Source organism: Hermetia illucens, chromosome 4, assembly GCF_905115235.1.
Source record: "Hermetia illucens chromosome 4, iHerIll2.2.curated.20191125, whole genome shotgun sequence".
In the NCBI taxonomy this organism is placed as follows: Eukaryota; Metazoa; Arthropoda; class Insecta; order Diptera; family Stratiomyidae; genus Hermetia; species Hermetia illucens.
In genome coordinates this window covers 29,374,135-29,397,631 of record NC_051852.1, presented here as the reverse complement: position 1 = coordinate 29,397,631, position 23,497 = coordinate 29,374,135, and the positions used below count along the sequence as shown (strand labels likewise).

Genomic DNA, 23,497 nt, shown 5'->3' with positions numbered 1-23,497 from the left:
CCGATCCCCATGAAACAGGCACAATCACTGTCAACGGCAGTGATCTGCCCAAAACTGACCGATTTAAATACCTAGTGTCAACGCTATCAGCCAATGGAGAGTTGCGTTATGAAATTGCTTCACGCCTTAACGCAACCTGGATGAAGTGGCGTTCCACAACTGGTGTTCTTTGTGATCGACGTATCAACGAACGTCTCAAATCGAAAATTTATCGCAATGTCGTCCATTCTGTCGCCCTCTATGGTTCTGAGTATTGGCCGACTATAAAAGATAATGAACCGCGTCTTGCGGTAATGGAGACGAAGATGTTACGTTGGACTAATGGCGTGACACGTTTTGATCACATCCGAAATGAGGATACCCACGATCGTTATGGGGTTGCACCGTTCGTGGAAAAATTGCGAGAGAGGCGTCTTCGATGTATGGTCACGCAATTCGCGCTAACGAGAATTCACTTGCCAAGATTGGTCTGAACATCGAAGTCGATGGTAAACGACCAAAAGGCAGGCCGAAACAGCGGTGGCTTGATACGTTGGATGGGGATTTAAAAGCCTCGAGATTGCATCCAGATCAGGCATTTGATAAAGCCAAATGGCGAAACCTTATCTTAAAAAAGTTGCTGAAGACCCTTAACAAAAAAAGACAATTTTTTTATAAATTTATTTATATCTAATAAATGACAAACCCTATTTGTTAAAGATACTCATTAAAAAATTACTTAAACAAATAGTAAGCTCTCTTTTAGTAGGCTACTAAAAATATAAACAATCAATTTCGACACACTAAAGCTAATAAAATTTAAGTTTCTGCTAGCTCTTGGTCACTAGTCCCCTATCGCTAGCAGAAGTATACCTTCCTAAAGCTACTAACGATGATCCTACAAGATTAAGTGACCCTGTTATTAAAACGTCGATCTCCCTATCTTTATACTGTTCATCCAAAAATAGAATGCCATCCAAAATTGATGAGAACGAGGCAATAATAGGTGTATTTTGCAGCTTTGGCCAGAGTCGGGCATGATAATGGGCCCGTTGAGTTTGTTCGTCACTCTTTGCACAAAGGACATCACTCGTATCATCTTCATTTTCACTAATGAATGCTACGTTCGGTACAAATAAAGCTGCCGTAAATTGAATTTGTGAAGCTAAAACTCTCATGAGTTTTTCAGAGTTTCGATCACCCGTTGCATTGAATAGTAAGCATTTGGGTTTTGAACTGAAAAGAAAGTAATAAGTAAAGATAATTCAATTTTCATGATTTTATTGAGAGAATTTGATAGGAAAAAATGGTCAATATTTTTTTAAATTTATCTAACGGAAAGAAGCAGACAAAATATGTTACCATAAACCAGCATTATGGCATTGTGTAGGTAAATAACTTATTAAAGTTCAAGCACCGTCTACCAAGTCAGGCGCTATTCATTTATAAAATATACGAAACACGATGGAAACGTGGCATCCAAGAAATTAAATACTCAGAATAACTCATGCCAATATAAAGACAAAGAAAAGTTAAATAGTATCCAAAAGATAGAAACTCATCACATACATATATAGCCGTAAGAAGTCAAAAACTAAGTTGAGAAGATTTGAGTGATGACAAACTTTTAAAAAACTCGATTAATCAAAAATTACCACCCCCCTTAAACAAATAAGTTGGCTGATGACATATAGTTGAATACTTCCAAATAACTAAACAGTTACGAAGGAAAACCCAAAAATAAAATAGGAACGAAGACGGCTACAGTTTCGTATAAGGGCAGAGACAGCCCGTCAGACGCTACGTCACCTCTGCCCTGGGAGTAGCGTGACGAAGTGGCTAGCAAGTGTTATACGCTCTCTTTTATAATTCGCAATACAAAACAAGGGTATGAACGTAATCCAACTTGAATCCGCCCACAGTTCAGACCAAAGCTTGGCCGGTTGGACATGAATGCGAACTTAGGACGACTCCTCAATCCGTGAACAAAAATTATGGAAACCAAAGGATAATATAATTAATAGTCTATGTTATTACATAAATAAGGCCTCATTCTAAGCAAAATAAAATCGTAACCAACCTCCATGATAGAGGTGGATCCTAGAAAATAGCAGCCTTGTTCCAACCTAGAGCATGAATATACTCCTTCATCGGCAGGTACATTACTAATTCAATATCGTAACAGGAAGCCAAATTGTAGGCAGCGAAACATGAAATTGTAGGCAATATTTAAAAGTTGAAAATCTTAAACAAGGGCAACTCTTCACCATATATGACTCTGTCGAATAAAAGGATAGAGTAGCTAGATGGTGACTTCTTCAATCGTCACGATTTGCTACCCCAAAATATGGCAACATTTAGATTGAAGATTTTTTGCTTAAAACTGAAAACCACTTTTGCTGAAACTGAATTCCACTCAAAGTAGTGAAATGATACAGAAAACAGAGACGTACGAGTAAAACAGAGACAATGAAAAAGATGTCGAAAGAAGAATCATTAAATTGTTGGAGGGTACAGTAATACAGAAGCCAAAAAAGACACTGAAAGGATTTATTGAGCAAGAAGTTTATGAAACAATCGAGCAAACCGTCGACGAAAAAAGTGAAATAATTTTCGTTATATGAAAAATAAATAAGCTTAATCAAATCAGTGATCATTAGTTGGTATCTATGTAGTCCACAACTGTATGTCCGACAAAATGCAGGACAGGGAACCTGCGGAAACAGCGCGGAAAACAAATAGTCAGGAGGAATTCCCTACGAGCTTGGAGCTTGCAATCTGTATACTGGAATTTGAAATATTGCTTTTTATGAAAATAAGTAGAACCTTTCGCAATCTTAGAAAAAAGAAGAAAAAATAAATGAAATATTGAACAAAAGAAAGCACATGAATTTTCACCAAAACGGCTTATGAAGCAACAGCTACTCCAGAAGGTATACTGAGGAGTCCACTGGGTACTACTTTCTCAGTATGCTACGCACAAAGGGAAAAGTCGTCGAAACTCAGGGTATGCGAGAATTCAAAAATAGAAACTTATTAAGCTAAAATTTGCAGATTAACTAACCAACACATTTGAAAAATTTGTTAAAACGAGGCTCACTGACAAAATAGGTTCTGCATCAGCACCAGCACGAGATTCAAGAGGAATATCAGAAAATATAAGTTTTAATGGAGGCACCCCCAAATCTATTCTTGATTCGAACTTCTGGGACGGCTCATATGAAGAACCATTACAATCCGAGATATCTAATGACTCGCTTTTATCCGGATTCACGGGCTATGCTTAGCGAAGTAAGGGAGTATATTGGTGCAGTCGAATAGTCTCTAAGCCCCTAAATCTGGTTCGTTGGAACCTCTCCCGAATCTGAAAATCTAAATAAATACGGCAAAGATACAACATGTTTCGAAGCGACGTGAAACAGTAAATATTAAAGTATGAACGCTTCAACGCTTGTGTGGACCCGGGAAATTTGAAGATCCGCAACCGCAATCGAAGAAGGGAAAACCATGACGGATTGACCCCATTACGCACCAGGGCTCTGTTTTAAGGTTACGTAATTCAATTCAATCTAACTGCATTACTTTTACACACCAAAGATGGCATTGTGATCGTAAGATTTGATTTCACCCGTAAGGTTTGATCTCACAAACCCGCTGGACTTTACGGTCCCACCCACAGAGTTATTCATCGCTGGACCTGCAGTTACTGCAGCTCTGCTACTTGTACTCGTACGAAAATCTTGGGAATACGGGATCTTTCTCAGAGGGGTCATGAATCTTTACCAAATGGCTACCGATTTAGATAGGGAAGGAGAGTTGAATTGAAGATAAACTCTGTGTCAATCTGACGGATCATCGCACTCTCCTCTCCTCTGCATTAATGAGCAGAGCATCGAAGGCATCGATCAATTTGTATATCTAGGAAGCGTGGTTCCTACTGATGGTGACACCGAATTGGATGTTACCCGAGGCATTAACAGTGCTAGATTCGCTTTCGCTGCCCTGTCTAAAATCTGGAAATGCAATTATCTCAACACCAAAATGTTTTTTCTATGTTGCTATATGAAAGCAGGACTCTACTCTTACTCAAAAGCTTCAAGCCTTCGTCAACACCTATCTGCGTCGTATCATCGCACTACGCTGGCCTGCTACTATCACGAACTAAGAACTTGTTCGATGCACAGGCCTGGCATTCGTACACACTGTGATGAGAAAGCAGAAGTGAACGGATATGTTACAGATTAAGTAGTGCCGACAATTGCATTGCGAGCTACACCACACAGTCCATTCCAGTCTCCTAGAAAGGCTGATTTCAGGCAACCGCGAAGGATGGCACCTAGGTCTGTTTGCCGCGCTATATCACCAACAGGTAATCGGCAACGATATGTCAGGGGAGTACAAGGATTTTTTTCTGAGTGAGACCGACAGTATGAGGCGTACCGTTATCATGGTGAAATATGCCTTGAACACCATATCCACCAGGGATTTACGGTTTTTCTCCAGTCCATAAAAACATCAGGGTATGGATAATGAAGGATGATATTTGACAGATACACTATTTAAAACAATGCAATTTAAAACTTGTGTCCGGATGGCTCAAGTGGTTAGAGCGCTAGGCTGTCGTAGCGGAAGGTCGCGGTTCCAATCTCGCTGGGGGCAAAGGAATTTGCTATCGTAACTGGATGTTGGACACCAGTCGACTCAGCTGTGAATGAGTATCTGAGTCAAATCAGGGTAATAATCCCGGGCGAGCGCAATGCTAACCACATTGCCTCCTACAGTGTACTGTAGTGCACCGTTACGGTCTTGAGTGAAGTGCTCTAACACACTTCAAGGCCCTGATTCAATGTGGATTGTTGCGCCAACGATTATTATTATTATATAATTTAAAACTTAATACTAGATATTTTTTTTTAATTTTGCGAAAAAAAACAACAACAACGAATAGACTGTGTGGATGGTCTCTCGATAAAGGAGTGTTCAGCAATAAGCAACAATACTATATTGCTCGAGAAAGATACAACTTGCAAGGATTTGAAATTTTCAATATTGTTTACCCTTTTCCTAAAAACACAAAGTTCCGCAGTCCAGTCTGTGTAATCGCCATGAAGACGTCAGAATAGAGAGGAGCTTATGGACTTAACCAAATCGAGCCCGAAGTAATAAGGCTCTTATTGAGAATTGGAGAAGGAAGCGTAATAGTTTCACATAAAAGCCGAATAGAGACAACAAAAGAGCCAGAACAGATTTCCAATACAGAAAACCATAAGAGCTGAAAATATTTTTTTTTCAGAACATAAGAGCTATAAATTATATTGAAGAACCTGGCATAAAAACTTTTTCACCTCTTCTACTGTATATTAACTTTATAATCGTTCCATTAAGCTAAGCTTCTTCTACCTACCTATTTTTCGTTACGTTTAAAAACCAATCTACGCAAACTTCTAAGCTCTCTTTGGTATGTGCTCCGTCCAAATGGATCCTAAACAAAACAAAATAATTTCGTCAATAATTAAACTTCAGAATGATTTCCTTGATTCGTCCTTACATCTTATTGCCAAGTTCCAGTACTTGACATCTTCCAGGCCAAATACATTTTTCAAGACCTTCTACGACCTCTTTCGAGCCATCGATTATCATCTGAGATTCTCTATGCTTAGGTACTAAACCGTTTAACCGATTTTTATGGTTTTTCTTCAGCCAATTATAGGCAAGCTGAATAGCAAGAGATGCGTTTAAATGCTGCACTTTGCTTTTGATTTGTAAATCAGGATTGTGTGGAAATTTATAATCATTAAAATCAGGAACTATGTGTAATTTGGCCTGCAAAAAAACAAAAATTATTGAGTAAATTAAGATGTGTTTAGTAATGGTGAAATGACTTACATTTGTTTCATTAACTACTTGTTTGATAGCGTCCCAACATTCGTCTGGTTGGTTCACTGTGAATACATCCGAATTTGGTTTTATAATACCTGCTTTTTGTCGAGCGATCTCGCTTAATGTGTTGCCTAGAAGCGTTGTGTGCTCAAGACCGAGTGATGTTATACCAACTGTTTTTGTTGTCCTGCAAATAAAATAAATATTTTTAATATCGTGTAACTAAAAAACTCGAAGAAACTAGAAAAATTCGCTGAGAACATTAATTTGTCTCTGCCTCCTTTAGAACTACTAATTCTCTTGCAAGTCTGATTTTATAACTGTGGAGTTTAAAAGTGGTAGTCACAATTTTAACATTAGAACTTAATGCTGCACTTAAGTTAATCACCCCCTCAGAGACATGAATAATTGCCTTTAAAGCTGCAGGATATCGGGTATATATTTAGTGAAGTGAACCTGTTACCGTTGTATTTTTTTGGACGATGTTACTAGGACTCGTTAAAGAACGCGTGACATCTTAACAAATTTTCAACAAATAGACCCGATTAAGCTTAAGATTGAATACCGCAGACGGTAATCATTAGAGAAGCAGAAAAAACAACCCACATCCAGGATCGCTGCAGAAAGTCATGCATAAAGATTTCTAGGTGACATACGCCACTAATGATGGGTTCACGAGAGGACACAGTATACAATATTTCAAGGCATTTTCAACAAAGTTGAAACTGACTTTTTCGTTGAACGTTTATCTATTTTTCTACATACATAATTTTCAGTTCGACGATGCATTTTTGTACGAAATTGGGTTGATATGACCATGTCATGAAGTCATATCTGTGTCTTCATTGTCGGAACTGGAATTCTTAATGTCTTTTTCTTCTTCAGCCTTTGTCCCGTTCAGAAGCGAGGTGCGCCATTTTGCTCTGACAAAGACCTGATCTAGATGCAGTTGCGAGGCTTTCAAATCTTCATCCAGTGTCTTAAGTCACCGTTGCTTCGGCCGGCCGTTTGCTTATTTCCATTATCGCGAAGCGCTGTTCGTTGTCTTTTATAGTTGCCCAACATTCAGGACCAAAGAGCCCGATAGGGCAGACAAAACTCCGATAAATTCTAGATTTGAGACGCTCGTTTTTAGGTCGATCCACAAATCTCAGAAACTAAAATACATAGATCATTCAAAATGGCTCGTCGATCGCCATGCATGATTTACACAACATTCAAAGGACGTGGTGGTTTCCAGCTCCTTTAAAATTTCAGGTTAATCGGTTATAACCGCCACATACTTCCATTAACTTTCAATGAATTTAAATGGTTCCCAAAATATCAATATAAACGTGTTAAATCGAAAAATACTAGCGAAGAAGGAAAAACCTGGACGATTTCAGATCATTTCAACTAATTTAAATGAGTTTGTTCGAAAACGGAATAAATGTATAGTGGTGATGCCAACAAACAAAGTCTTTATTCTCAACGGATACCCAACCCCAAATCAACGAGGTGTACACATATGTACTTCTTTTGAAGTGGGGAAGCAACCGTCACGAAAGTATAACCAAACACGGCCAAAATAATCTCGTTATATTTCAATGGTTGAGAAGCTCATCAAGCTACGACTGACTGATGCAATACGTGATGCGGGAGGCTTCTCACCAACACAATATGGCCTTAGAGCTGCGCGAGCCAAAATTGATGCTATTGAGGAAGTGGTCAAAGCGGTAAAACTGGCTGAGGAACACAGTCGCCACTGTCGGCGAGTGGCGATCCTTGTGACCCTAGGCGTGCAACATGCTTGATACACTTGAAAATCGTTTCCATACTCCAGGCTACCTACTGCAGATGTTGATGGACTATTTTAAGGACCGTGCTCTACTCTACCAGACCCGGGAAGGACAGCGCTGTTGTTGTGTTGACCAAGAAGCCGGCGGTGAAATACAACGGCATCATGGTACACATGATGATGAGCTTCTTCGAACAGGTCCCTTATCCAGCAGGCGTTGTTTGCTGATAAGCTCGATTCAGTCCGTCCTCCTCAGTAAGGAAATGTCCCACAACCGCTTAGCGCAAGTACAAAGACGAGAGTCTCTGCAAATTGTGTCCGCCTATCGTATAGTCTCGGAGTCAACAGTAATGATGATAGCGAGAGTTATTCTGATCGCTCTTCTGGCTGCCCGGCGGATGCTTATATGCCTCAGAAAAGATGAAGGAAAGAAAGAAAGCTGTCCTCTTTGCGCATGGCAGCAATATTAGAAAATAGAATCGAGGGGTAGATGGACTGCGCATCTCATAAAAGACATGCGACCTAACCCAGCTGCTCAACGGCACACAATCAGGAAATCACGGTCGCCCAACGGCATTTATTACAAGGATGTGATGGATGAAGCCTGCCACACCTTTTTCTTCTACAGAAGGTGGGGGCGTCATCGCTATGATGGAAGGGTGTTTTGCGTTCCTGAACACGTGGAACCGAGTGGCACGTTAAATTCAAGGCATTCTTAAGGCAAAAAAGAAGGAAAGATAAATAGGAGAAATGCCAGGGTAGTTGAAGCTCCCCGAATCCACAGGGGTTCGCTCCTAAGATGGAGACAGATGTTAACGAATGTGTGAAGCTTTTGAGTAATAATGGCGGTCATTTTCCAGGTTTTGCACTCATTTAGCATCACAGACTGAACATTGGTGCAGAATAAGCCAGACTAAATGTTGATGATGGGATATCTGCAGTCCCAGGTCTTAAATAAAACAGTGAAGGCGAATCTAGCGCTGTTGATGCGTCGGTGTTATGTCTATTGATGCAGATAAGAAGAGAGGGACAAACCTTGGCTTAATCAAAATTCATAAACCTAAGATTTGAACTACAGAAGATTAAATCCGAATTTTGCCTTCAAAGCACTAACAGTATGCTATTATTTCAAAATTATCTCAAATGAAGCAGAATTTATCATCAAAAAAATTTCATGGCTCGACTTTTTTTTAAAGGAAATAAAGGAAAACATTTGATCCATTCAAATCCAAGAGGCGATACCAAAAAACTCACTGAAAAAGTATCAATGACCACCTGATGTATTCCAAAAAAGTCGTTGGATTCATAAGCTCATTAATTATTGGGGAAAGGTCCAGCCCCATGAAATAAGTCACCACTATCTGCAATTACAGACGGATCAAGGCAGATCTTATTATCTGTACCGCTTAGAGCTGCATGATTTTTCAAATTGTCTTGATTATGGAAGCATATCTGAAATGCATACCATGCTCTACTCTCAGAAAATCAGCACCAAAAGATGTTTGGAAAATGGACTAAGAGTTGCTAGCGACTGGAAGTTTAATTTACATTATCATGTTATGTGCGTATGCCTTTCTTGACTGACAAGCTTTCTTGGACGCGTAATCTGTTCTAAAGAATGAATCTCAGTTCCAAAATTTGCCCCAAAAAAACATCTAATCAGCTCTTCAAGCAAAATGACTTAAGCCCAGGTCATGGCAATGAAAAAGAATAATTCGTGGTCTGACGATTCTACTGAAGATAGCGAAATTTTTCCGTCTACGATTGAAACTGGTTAAAACCGATCAGTTTTCCTTTAATATTAAGCTGTACGTAATATAATAAGCACGAGGGACAGATTATTATCTAATATTTACAATACACGTTATATATTATTAGACCAATTAAATTTTGATGTATTATTTATAGCAAATGATGTAGTGTGAATTATGATCATGAATAAGTTATACTCACTTCATGACGATCATATCACTTTATTGTATTATTCAATTAGTTTGAATGCACAAACTTACCGCAAAACGTTGGTGCAATCCCTTTCTCCACCAATTCCAACTTCATAAATAGCAACATCGACTTTCTCTCCAAGGAACACGTGAAAACTTAAAATTGTTAGGAACTTGAAATATGCTGGCATATCATTTTCGTATTCTTTGTGACAATTGAGGAGATTATACACTTTCCAAAAGTAGTTTGTGAACATCTCTTCAGAAATTGGTTGGCCATTGATGCGTATACGTTCTGTAACGGAGACTAAGTGCGGCGAACTGAAGAAACCTGTTTTAACTCCGAATGACCGCAGGATAGATTCTGTAAGCGCACATGTTGATCCCTAGAAGTAGAGAAGAGCTATATTAATCTAGTTGGATTAAATTGAATGTGAAAATTATTATTAAGAATATAGACGACATATTTCACATCTTCTTATGTATATACTCGCAAAAAGGAACTAGTACAAATGGCTGGAGAGGACTTCAAGCTCGAATGATCGTCTCCAAAGTGATAATACTGTTGCGATGAAATTCAAAAACGCCACCTAATCTCCAACAAGAAAAAGAGCAGAATAAATCAAATGATAGAGGAATACCTAAGCGTATCGGGGCATAAAAGATGAGAATACATATTACCTTATTCGCACAACTTTTTCCTTACTATTGAGTCGCGGTGGAGCTGCATTTTCAAGCTAATTATTCATAGTTAAATCATGATACCCGGTGGTGTGACTTCCAGTAGCGTTAAAGTTAACTCTGGCATCGTATGACGTTCATGGTAGCCCCATGAAGGCGTATTCACAGAGAAAACCCCCTATTTCGCCTGGATAAAATAGCAAATTTCTTTCCTACTAAAAGCAAACCGTCTAACTATGGGCATTAAGCTCAAAGCGAGGGTTCCGTGGACCAAAAACATGGGAGTAAGTGGCTCTTCATTTGGTCCGGCTCGACATCAAGTGGATGAGGACTTAGGACTCCTCAATCCTCAAACAGAAAAAAAGTGGTTGTAAATTAACTAGAGGAAAAACGTAACCTATGTTAGACTGAGAGAGAACTAAATCCGCAATTTATATTGTTGAGTTCGATCATTTTGAGTAAATTATTGTTTCTTCAAACGCTCCCATAGAAGGGCATACATTTCCTCGACAATGCCAAAGCCACAACACCACCGGCACATCTTCACTTTCATTTACATCGTTGCATGTGAGCAACCGAAGCTAAAGGGGCTGCTCACAAATTCACCACTCAACCTTGTGGTGTAGGGGGAACGGGTAGTTATTGCTACAGTTGTCTAAGGCGCATGAACATGGATGCAATGGATTGTAACTTTGTACAGACTTCGAATCCACTCGCGGTTTCGAGAAATCAGATCGCGGCTAGTATGGAAGATGCAATTTGGAGGCCTGATCAGATTTATGTTCTCCCACCGACAAATCAGTCGAAGGCATGTTCTCCACTTTAGTGCAAATCCTGCACCCTGTGTATATGGCGCAGTCAGCCAAAAATGACAGTACAGCAGCTCCCTTAATGAGAGGAATTGGAAGTCTAATTACGGCCGGCCCGTCGGTGACACCAATTCACATGACAATTCTTCCAGAAAATGCGAGAGGAAGGCTCAGCAGAAGGAAACTTCAGCCGCAAAGAATTGGGGACTACCGACTTACTTTTCAGAACCTTCTCTTCCGTCTCTATCAGCAAAAGTAGAAGAAAGAGAAGCTGTTGATGTGGACACAACTGGTCTTATTCCGGTATGTGGAGACAGATACATGCACGGACACCGTGAACCTGCGGAGGTTACCAACTGACGACAACAGAAGGCACTGCAAAAGAAGGCAAAGTTGCTTTAGAATGAGGACATGGGCATTGCCTTACTAGCAAATGTAAGGATATCTAGAGGACGCAAGAAAGCGGAACTTTGGGCGAAAGGTGAGAAAAAGTTGGTAATCCCGGACACTAGACGCAGCAGACTCTTCAGTTCGCAGTGGTTTTCACATCAAACTACACTTTTGTCTACAAGCATAAATTCTGCTTGTCTACAAGCATAACCTGCAACATGTCAAACCCTCTTCCTATCTACTGGTGGCAAGACCGACAAAATTGCTAGACTGTCTTTATATATTTTTGTTACAAGAGCCATGGGTTCGTTTTAAACGAAATCTGTGATATTGGATCAGTAATGGGGACTTGGATCTTCTTCGATAAGAGATCCTCAGGATCAAGAGCCTACGTCCTGATGTCAAAATTGTTAGAGCCAATCATGCTGAAACAATTCTGTTCTCAGGACGTAGTTACGGTCAACTTACAAGAAAGAAAACGTCATAGTTACTTCTGCTTACTTACACTATGATTCCTTGTATCCTTTGTCGACGCAAGAACTAAGGGATCAGGTAGTGTATGCAGACCACGTGGCCTTGAACTCTTGATAAGTTATGATACGAACGCTCAGCATATTAGTTGGGGCAATGCAATCGCAGAGAAGAGATGATTTTGTTTGATTTGATCACTTCAGCTGGCCTTACCGCAAGCGTAAAGTGCGCCCTTACGATCGTGCGGCCAAGAAAAAGTAAAGTAACTGACCTAACAATCTGCATTACAAAGTTGTTAGAGTTGATTAGAGACTGGTAAGTGCTAGATGAAGTCTCACCCTCAGACTGCAGCCACTTAGAATTATATATAGTCTGACTACTGCAGGCGAACAGACTGGATAAAGTTCAATAAACTTCTTGGCAACAAAATGCAGCTTCCTAGGCGACTGAAGACTCCTTTAGCGATAGAAAATCAAGCGGAAACTCTGACTCGTACACTTTTAGAGTGCTTTGGAGAGGCTTGTCCTATTTCCTGAGGCCAAAGCGGTAAAACGGACCCATGTTGAAACTGAGAACCACAAAACTCAGGACATTAACTAGATGACTTCCAAATCGTTCAGGAATATAGAAACTGATTGAACTCCGTTTCTACCAAAGACTTAATATGGTGGAACTACTCTGGGTACCCAGTGACTGTGGTGTGGAAGGAAATGAAATCTCGGATGCCTTAGAAAAAGAGGGTTTAATTCCCCCCATGCCTGTACCGAAAGCAGCAATTGGGATGTCAGTAGCATCGGCTAATACTTCTATCAAAAACTGGAAACAAACTTCCTATAATGGCAGGTGACAGAGCGTTAATGCTGCTAAACATATCAAACTTTTCTTATCAGAACCCGACAAACATACTGCAAAGGTTATCCTGTCGAAAACCACTGTATAAATCAATAGCTGGGCATATATGTATATAGGAATTTTTCAAGATAATACATGCCTACCCTGTAATGAAGAAGCAGGACCCATGGAACATTTTCTTGTGAGTGTCCCGGCTATGGACGCATCAGATTGGTGCTGATATGCTCCAACTGCAGCCATGTAGCATCGCATCCACTAGCAGAAATCCTGCGATATATAAAGGAATCCGCGATACTCCGTTAGACAAGAGAATTAACTACAATAAACCACTAGGGACTGAGTGCTCACCTCAAATACACACACACACGGGAAGTGCAGCGTAGTATAGACCATGACAAAGGAATCCCACCATTGCGTTGGTCAGGGAAGCAGAAGTGGCCGCATATAGCAACGATTTTGCTGTCATACACCGCATCACTAAAGAGCTACAGGTGATCGAAAGCCTTTCAATGGGACTATAAGGGACATTAACAGTAGACTTCTCATCCACGATGATGGCCAGCTGAAGAAGTGGAAAGAGCACTTCACCGCGATGCTGATTCATATAACATCCGGCCGAAGTTCCACCTCGTTTGGGTGATAAGGCAAGTCACCTAAACTACACACAAGCGAAGCAAATCTGTATTCTAGGAGATACGGAATGACACTGCGTATTCACGGGGTCGTACAAGGTCACGTATTAAGGTAAAATTTCAGAGAAATCTGAAGCCCAAAGCGAAGCCCACCAGGGTTGCATCTTTTTACCGACACTTTTTCTTGTGGTTACCAGTATCGTTTATGATGTTGAGTTAGCTGAATGACGTGGAGGGACTCAATAGACGATGTTATCTCCCCTTAAACCCTTCGATTACATTATGGGTCTCGGCCAAACGGCGCTAGACTTGAACGAAAAATTGAAATAATAAAAACTTGTTGTTTCTTTTCCGTTGGTGTGGGTGCACAAGTTTGCACTGATGAAGGGAACAAGTGGTTCCCGAAATATCGGTATTTGCAAGAATAAAATACCCACACCAACGGAAAAGAAACAACAAGTTTTTATTACTTCAATTAATTAATCGTTGGAAACACCGCATAATTTCACTCTGATTGAACGAAAAGCCAAGCACAATCAAATTGACGATAAACACCAGTAACAGAGTTTTGGAGGACATCACACTCTTCCTACTTGCGTTAATGGGCAAAACATGCATTGAACAGTTTGTATTACTAGGAAGCGTGGTACCGAGCGTTTAATTCGCCTTCCCCGTTTTGTCTAAAATCGGGAAATGTAGATATCTCAATATCAACATCAATTTGAGGTTCTCTAATGCCAATTTTCTGTAGTGCTGCTATATGGGAGTACATATAGAAAGTGACTGCCATTGTTACTCGGTATCTCCAGGCTTTTATTAACTAATGTATGCGTCCTATTGTCGGATTACTCTAGCCTGGGACAAAAGCAAAAACAAAATTCGTTGGTGTACCCATGTGTGTCCCATTATTACAGGAAACCCGCGAGTAGTTCACTTGGAATCAACGTGGCGCAGAACATTGGAAGAAGAATGTCAACTTTTCGGAAAATCGTGGAGAGAATTGAAGCACATTGCCAGGGTGCAAGCGTAAGTGTAGTTAACGCACTATACCCCACATAGGGTTTATGCCATTCATATATAAATAGTGCCTTTTTCACGAAGATCGAAACTTATTGAATGCCTTCGATAGGCTGGCCCTTAGGTGAATTTTTGGTACAAAGCAGAGATCAATGGCGATCACAATTATAAGACTGCAAAATCTACAATGGACAGGCTATGACGAAGATCTAATACCTAAAAAACTGACAATATCTGACCTATGAAATCCTTTCTTAAAGACTCCAATGTTGAGGAGGAGTAAGAAAGAAGAACAACTTCAATTTGGGGCAACATATCCTAGTGATCCAGGCCCAAATTGAGCTACAGAAACATTGATGATTATGGAAAAGGATGAGAAGTAATTGGTATGAAAAGGTGAATGATAGCAGATTGAGATCAGGATAGAAACCTGAAAATCTACAAGCAAATCTCTTGCGAAAATCGGATCAGTAATGGTTTAATAAATCTCTAAGAGATGACTGAATTCATCCGCTTATAAAAATCATTACTAGCGTAATAGTTCTATCACTACTTCGTTAGATAGCGACAAACATTAAGTTTACATCATCATAGAATATTCCTAAGAAATTGACTCTTGGTGTGAAGGGTCCCACATATGAAAACTAACTCGACCAAGTGTAATGAGATAGGAGCGGAATGTCGATTTCAACAAATCTTAATGTAACAGCAACATAACAGAATGCCGAGTCATTATTACGTTCTTGAACACCGAGACATCCGACAAAATTATGAAGCATTATGAAATACATATGCTCACTATATTCCCTGTTATTAAGCTGAAATACAAATGTTTACGAATCCGCAGTCTCTTATCATGTTATTATTATTAGTCACCTTCAATTATACAAAGCAGAGCCGAATAAAACTGGGAAAATTACTTTTTTAAGCTTCAGTGTGAATGGCAATGTTCTGAAATGTTTAAGCGATTATGAGATCAGTGCTAAATCACCGGATTCTATATATGCTACGCTATTCTAGTTTCCAACAATATTTTAATTGATATTTGCATCACTGATAAAATTGAACCCCAGCAAGTTCAATTATAAAACAAGTAACATATCAACTCAATTCCGGCAATCAACCGAGATGTTGTGCAGTTGTTTAGATCTACGGAAAGTGATAATTTGATAAAGAGAGGCAGGAACCTCAGAATGTTCGAATTGGGATCGAATTACTGATGGCGAAAATGATTAAGAAGTCAACAGTTGTTGATTACGACTCAAATATTGTATATTTGTGCAGTTTTAGAGATCAACCCTGAACAGAGATGAATAGCAATCAGTGAGTGAAATTAGAATTTGTGAGGGAACACAGGGCTAAGGGACAGAATACAAAGCTAAGGGAACCACTGGCAATGGCTTAACAAGTAGAACTAAAACAATTTGAAAATAGTCAACTAGGAGTTTGATTTACTCTAAACTAGACTAAGCTACTCACCTTCCCTTTAGTCCCTGAGACATGAATTACAGAGAGCCTATCCAGCTGCTCTGGCTCGATCCCTGATCTCCGAAGGTATATCAATGTATCGTCTATATTGTTCAGCTGTCTCGTTGCAGCCAACTGTATAGTTTGTGAGTTGGACTGTAGCCCGTTCAACGCATGTATCGCGTCCTAAAATCAAACAAAAATTAGAAATTTTCCTATCAAATGTAAGGTTCAAAGTTACAAAGTCACAAAGTCAAAACCAAAATTAGCCCTCACCTTGTAGTTACCAAAATGTGATACTTTCGCACTCAATTCCACATCGTTTGCACTTGATAAATGGAGTGCACGCGGCAAATGTTGATTTGACAAAGCGCCATAAGCACATGGTGTTGTCTCGAACATGGTGAAGTGACTGAGTGAACTGAGACCGTAACCAGACGGTATGAATCTTTTAGCCATTCTCAATCGTGGGGAATTTGTTGTTGGGGAAGTAATGTTTTTGCTTGTCTCGAAGAGATAGTGTCGTGGGATTGGCTGCAGGCTACTTAGCGCAGTTCTGTGGAAATACGTAGGACATCTAAAAAGATAAATTTTAAAGAGAGAGTATCAGTCATGGATAATACTAAGACTTTCATTGCATGCACTTTTTATGGTGAAACCACGTGTTGGGTTTATATTCGCATTTTCTTTGTCAAGTGACGCTTATATCGTTTCAGTAGTACATTTTGAGATTAGTCCATTTCCGCAATTTGTCGAAATTGATAGTACGCCAATCATGCGTAGTAAACTCATTCATAAGTTGTTGACTAAGTATTTACATGAAAAACTTGACCATACATAGAAATCGCAGTTATTTGGTCAATAATCCGGGGACAAAGACTCGTTGTAAGTATGTTTCAATTTTTGGTTTTATTCGGTTCTAATCTATTCAAAAAGTATTTCCACAGGCACCACGGTCAATACTATCTACTTGTCCTCTGACATCTTTTACTATACCGCTCTGAACCGGTTTACCATTTTCCTGTCTATTCATCATCTAAAACCTACAAAAAACTAATGACATCAATTGATATGTTTTCGGAAGGGGAACTAAACAAAAAATTTCTAGAAGGTAATACTCTAGATGCTTTGGGACTATCCCATTACTATGTAAATGCAGCAGTCTGTCTCGGTTTTGCACAATTTGAGACTGGTTGACGCTGTCGATTTTTTCAACAACAACCGAAAGTAACACAGATCTTTCAGAGAGGATTTTGAAGAAAGATTGTAAGCACTTAAGTTCGATTTAATTTATTCAACTTTCAATATGTAGATTTAATCATTGACACTGAACAGTTTATGGGAATGTTACACAAGAATATAATTTGAATTTTTCATTCATAAAAGTTTATATAAAATATCTATCAATCTACGAGAACTCATAGAGAATTAGATCTCCCAGACTGAAAGCCTAGAAGTGGCGTTTCTTCCGTTGTACTATAGTGAAGAATTAGAGACAGGATTATCCCACAATCCCCAATATTTAGAGACTAAAATTATTACTCAGGGTGTAGAAGGCAAACATTCTTGGCCTTCTGGAAGTGGCTATAAAGAGACAGATTCAGATTCAAACCATTTATCACGCTTCGCTGAATATCGGCCCTGCATACAACCCAAGAATGCGGGAATTATATCAAGAATATATAACGTTTCATTAGTGTAAACACTTCCGAAATTTGGGAAGACAGAACTTTGTATTGACTCTTAATTCTCAGCTCACTGACCCCCATAGTAAATTATTAGAACCTTCAAAAGGATCTTTTTCGTTAAAATTGGCGCTCTGTAAAAAAAAATCGGAAAAAATGTCACAAAAAATTGTATCTGCCGGTAGCCACTTTCATATCCCCTGTTTTTACAATTTCATGCCGGAAAAGCAATTCAGCATATTTACGTAGCAGCTGACGAAATTAACTGAGGGACCTCTTTATCATCCGTTACTACGATATAACGGCGAGGGCAGTACAACATTTTACCACCTCTTGTTGCGCCAAAAATTCGTCGAACGTTTCTCACAATACGCGTACGTGACTGTGCAGCGGGGCGCAGACCAGTATCGCTCCATAAGCCATAGCGACACAACCCCGGACGTCTGTAGGCGGCGTGTTCGATTTGAGTTCATCACGGAAACTGGTAACGAAGAGTCGATGGGGGTACAGGCGACAGCATCAACAATATTATGCCGCATTGTAGGCAACAATTTCATATTTCGTCGGAGTACTCTTTTTCACTGTCCGGCTGAAGTTTTCGCTGATGAACGACGCAAAAACCGGTATCCGGTCTAGGCCTGCCTTAATAAGGAACTCCAGGCATCATGGTTTTACGCCGAGGACCACCAATTCGATTCATCTGCCACGTCTTCTTTTTCTATCATAGATATTGCTCTTATAGACTTTCCGGGCTAGATCATCCTCATCCATACGGATTAATGACCTCTCCATCGCAACCTTTTGAGCCGGATTTTATCCACAACCAGACGGTCGCTCATAAATTTCATCGTTATAGAGGCTACGGAATCGTCCATCCTCATGCATTTGGTACTGACGTTGCCACCATGTACTTCGTCTTGCCTTCATTAATGTACAGCCCAAGCTCTCCCGCGGCCTGCACGATGTGGATGGAGGTAAACTACACATCTCGGGTTTTTCTTCGCATAATGTCAATATCGTCAGCGTATTCCAGTAGTTGGGTGGACTTAAAGAGGATGATTCCTCTTTCATTAACATTTGCACAGAGGATCAGTTTTTCCAGGGCCATGTTAAATCTCTTAGATCGTTGTTGATGTTGAATGGACTCGAGAGTGACCCTGCTGCTTTTATCTGGCCTCGCACATTGGTCAGGGTCAGCCTAGTTAGATTTATCAATTTTGTCGATATACCGAATTTTCTCAAGGCCGTGTACACTTTTACGCGGGCTATGCTATCATAGGTATCCGCCTAGCTGAGTGGTTAGAGCACAAGGCTGTCGTACGGAAGGTTGCGGTTCAAATCTCACTGGTGGCAGTGGGATTTGTATCGTGATTTGACGTCGGATACCAGTTGACTCAGCTGGGAATAAGTATCTTAGTCAAATCAGGGTAATAATCCCGGGCGAGTGCAATGCAGACCACACTGCCTCCTACAGTGTACTGTTTTGGACCGTTACAGTCTTGAATGATGTTGGATTGTTGCGCCAACGATTATTATTATTATGCTATCATAGGCGACCTTAAAGTCGATGAAAAGATGGTGCAGCTGATGGCCATATTCCAACAGTTTTTCCATCGCTTATCACAGGGAGAAAATCTGATCTCTTGCTAATTTGCCTGGAATGAAGCCTGCTTGGTATGGGCCGAAAATTTTCTTCGTATGGGACTACCTTCCCAGCAAAATAGCGGAGAATATCTAATAGATAGTTCTCAGCAAAGTGATACCTCTATAAGTGATTGATATCTCCCTTTTTATGTATGGGACAGAGATTGCCTCGTTGCCAGTCGTCAGGCACTGATTCGCTGTCCCACACTTTGAGCATCAGTTGATGAACCACATGGTGTAGTCCGTTGCCTCCATATTTAACCAATTCGGCTGTAATTCCATCGGCTCCTGGCGACTTATGGTTTTTAAACCGATGGATTGCACGGACTGTTTTCTCCCTGTTTGGTGGTGGCAGTATATCTCCGCCATCTTCAGTTGGCGGGACCTCTAGTTCGTCCATATTTTAGTTGTTGAGCAGTTCATCAAGGCACTCAACGCATCGCTCCAATATGCCCATTCTGTCGGAAATCAGTTTTGCCCATCTGCCTCGGCAGGATAAGCACCGAGATATATAAGGCTTCATTCTGCTGACTTGTTGGTAAAACTTTCGCATCTGGTGGAATTGCTCCCTGTACTTCTCGAGAACACAGATTTGTTGGTTCTCCCGAGCTTCTTTTTTCCCTCTGTGAAGTCACTTCTCCACTCGCCGCAGTTTGTGATAGGCTTCAGATCACTCAACAGAGCGTGCAGACAGTAAAATTTTCAGTAACGGAGCCAAAAGACTATTAAAATTGACTTTGGGGATTACCCGCAAAACTTGCTGTTTTAGAAATAAATTAACTCTTTTTATTTATTTTTATTCTAGTAGAAAGCGTGGATAAAATCAACAAAATTGAAATTGATACTGAGCATGGCGAGTGGATCACTGCCCGCCAAACCTCTATGCCGAGCATGAATTTTGCTGATGTTATCGAAGAGGAGGTTCGACAAGCTATAAACAGTTCCAAGAACTGAATAGACCCTTGTCCTCACTGTGGGTATTACCCACATTATCCTTAAGAAGGACATGGTGCAGAACCCGTAGACTCAAGATCGATTCCTAGCTCACCAACCCTCTACAAATTCATAACATCCATTACTAGTGGAAGGGTCAATCCACACCTCGAGACCACCAACATTCTGTTCGAGGAGAAAACGGGCTCCCGCGTTACATCAAAGTGCTGCAAAGTACAACCCATTATCAACTCGGTAGGTGCAAGACAAGCAACTAGAGGCCAAAGAAATCTCCTTGGTTCCTATATCGATTACGCTAAGGCACCTGATTAATCGATGTCCTACATTTGTATCGCATTGAACCCAGACTAATAAAATTTTTCGTGACAGTTATGGAAGAATGCCATACAAACTTATCAATGCGTTCATCTGAAGATACCAACACCTCACACCCATCCGCATTCGGAGAGGCTTCTTTCAGAGGGATTTATTGAGTCCCATTTGGTTTTATATGGCAATGAACCCCCTTTCATGGCTACTGAATGATGCTATAGGGTATGTCTTTGCAATTAAATATGGCCTAAGATGTACTTAGATAACATCAAATTTTATGTTGGTGCTGATAACCATCTTAGAAGTCTGTTGCGAATAGTAGACATGTTCAGCCGTGATATTCGGATAGAATTTGGATTAGACAAGTGTCGAATCCAAGCCACCCGCAAAGGTCATCACGAGCCGCATGCCGGGCATAGCATTGGTGACCTCCACATCCAAGCTATGACCGAGACAGACTTCTACTAGGACCTAGGAATTCTGTAAGAAACCCATGATGGAATTGGTGATTTGAAGAATGCTCTGTCGTCCAAATGCCTGCGACCTGTAAAGCTAGCACGGAAATCGCATCTATCGGGGAAGAATAAAATAAGGGCACTGAATATATACTCTATCTCTTCACTGCATAGAATATTGTCGTGGACGAAGATCGACCTGAAAAACGTTCAGAGGCGACTACGGACTACTATCTCCAAATTCCGAATCCATCATCCAAAATCTGCCTTGGAGTGGATGAACCTGCCTGGCGACATCGGAGGCAGGGTCATGGGTTACGCTACGACACAATATCAGCGTCAAGTTAACTCGCTACAGCTTATTCTTACAGCATTCCTTACATTCGGGTGTTCCAAAGGCAGATTGTGGGTCGACTCCACTTAACTTGAAGAATTGATCTTTCAATCCTCTTAGTAAAGTCAGACCAAAAGCGAATCGATGACTAGAAATCGAAGACGAAGCACAGTAAACTCGTACATTGTCTCTGCCAGCCATTTGTTGAACAGATGGTGATTTATACTGAGTGCAGATCCACCAATTATACCAGTGGATGCGAGGTCTATTTAACACCTTGTAGTAGAGGTTAATCGACTTTCGCATCATTCAGCAATTTTAGTAGAGGAATTTGCCGACATGCAAATTTGCCGGCGGTCTTAACGGGGGAATTTATAGGACGACAAAGTACTCACGAACAGACACAGATCTACTACAAAAATAAGAAACCGCAGGGCAGTTGGGTTTACGAGACCCCGGTCGACAAAAGACGACTAAGATCACAATGATTTGTAAAACCGCGATATGTAAAACCTGGAAATTTCACCACAATGGGTTCATTGCGACGTAGACATCCATAACAAAGCTCATTTTGATGTATGTATACATCGCATAGTGACCGAGAAATCAGATTGCTAACATCAGAAAGCTGCCAGTTGGCTGCCAGTTACTGCCATGTCTATGGCGCTTGAAACCATCCTAAATCTACCCGTATGAACTTGAAGCTGGAACGAATAGTAACTAAGGACGCAAACATTAAGTGACGTCAGTATCCTAGCTACCTAGTAAGGAGTAGAGTAGGAATAGCTACTCAAAATACGTATCTATTATACATAAAATAAAAAAATTATAGGAGATAAAGCTAAGTGTTTTGTTTATTGGAGAAGACTAGAAGAATCAGAAACGATGACTATTTTTTAATATCAGTAAATTGATCAACAACGAGGTCTACAGCCTAGATCAGGATAAATTATAAAATTTGGGGAGCATTTTATAATTTATCCTCCTTGGTTGCAAGAAAACAAGGGGGGATGTAAAAATTTCGTTCATCGAATAGTCATGTGGGGTATCAAATGAAAGGTCTCAATTAGTACTTTCCGAATTTAATATTATTTTTGACGTGAATTGCAAAGTGCGCGAGTAAGGAGTCAAAATGCACACACTTAAAGTGAGGCAGGACTCATTTTCGGAAAGCTAGGCTTCAAATGTCCCACTCCGATATCTGCTCAAATAAACTTACTAATAGTTTATTACCAACTTTTAGAAATTGACTGGAAACCCCACTTAAGTTCACCCTAAGAGTACTAAATTTTGCACCGGCATCCGAAGCCATACAAATGAGATGCTGACGTCATAATTAACGAGAATAATTGACATTCAAGTGAAATATTAAAATTCCATTCATGAAGAATCTGCTTCTCGCCAGTCCTTTTTGTATCTGTTGTAGGTTAAGTTCTTCACATTTGCTAATCATATTAAACGACTTGTTAGCACTGATGAAGGGAACAAGTGGTTCCCGAAATATTGGTATTTGCAAGAATAAATATCTACACCAGCGAAAAAGAAAAAACAGGTTTTATATTATTTCAAATTTCAATGAGTCAAGTAATTCTAGAGAACGAAAAGACAAATTATAGTCCGTCTCTTCTTGAAAATCTTGCAAAACAATCCGGAATACAAGGATATTTTCAGCTACATGCACAAAATAAAACCTTGCAATAATCTAGATTAAGAACTTACTGGCAGCGAGATATGCTGTTGCCCATATGGGAAATATAAAAGTCGTATCGTATCGTATTTCCCATGAGAAAGACTTTGTGCATTGAAAAAGGCAGTATTATATGTAGAACAATATTTAGAAATAAATGCAGCTGACGCACTACTTCTTAAACAAGTCTGGATATCGGGAGCTGGACGTTTCGGATATAAAAGTTTTGTGTTCATCTTGTGCGAGAAACTATCCATGCACGCTTTTCCCGTCGTGAACAGCTAAAAATTCAAAATGTTTCTTAACATGTCTCCAAACTCCAACTCCGCCGTTTATATGAGTTCATTTTATATGATGATGACGTCATACATATCATAGTGATAAATTTACGTTAAATACGAACTTTTGACATTCTAAAACTTTGCTAATAATAGTTGGATTGTCTTCGGACTTTTCGGAATTATAGCTAATATTATCACTGATGCTGATGCCAAATTCTGTACTTCTAGAATGAACTTGTGGCGCGGC

At 40.0% G+C, this 23,497-nt stretch overlaps 1 protein-coding gene across 1 annotated transcript in view; it reads right to left on the bottom strand.

The window, feature by feature from the left end:
- Nucleotides 1-644: 644 nt before the first annotated feature.
- Nucleotides 645-23,497, bottom strand: part of LOC119656203 (folylpolyglutamate synthase, mitochondrial) — a 24,592-nt gene continuing 1,739 nt past the window's right edge. Inside the window, exons 2-8 of the mRNA XM_038062593.1 lie at nt 16,175-16,475; nt 15,911-16,084; nt 9,649-9,965; nt 5,866-6,046; nt 5,528-5,802; nt 5,384-5,461; nt 645-1,215 (exon numbers count right to left, since the gene is read on the bottom strand). Of these exons, the coding sequence (XP_037918521.1) occupies nt 810-1,215; nt 5,384-5,461; nt 5,528-5,802; nt 5,866-6,046; nt 9,649-9,965; nt 15,911-16,084; nt 16,175-16,475 (1,732 nt within the window). The 3' untranslated portion in view covers nt 645-809. The remainder of the gene's footprint in view (nt 1,216-5,383; nt 5,462-5,527; nt 5,803-5,865; nt 6,047-9,648; nt 9,966-15,910; nt 16,085-16,174; nt 16,476-23,497) is intronic.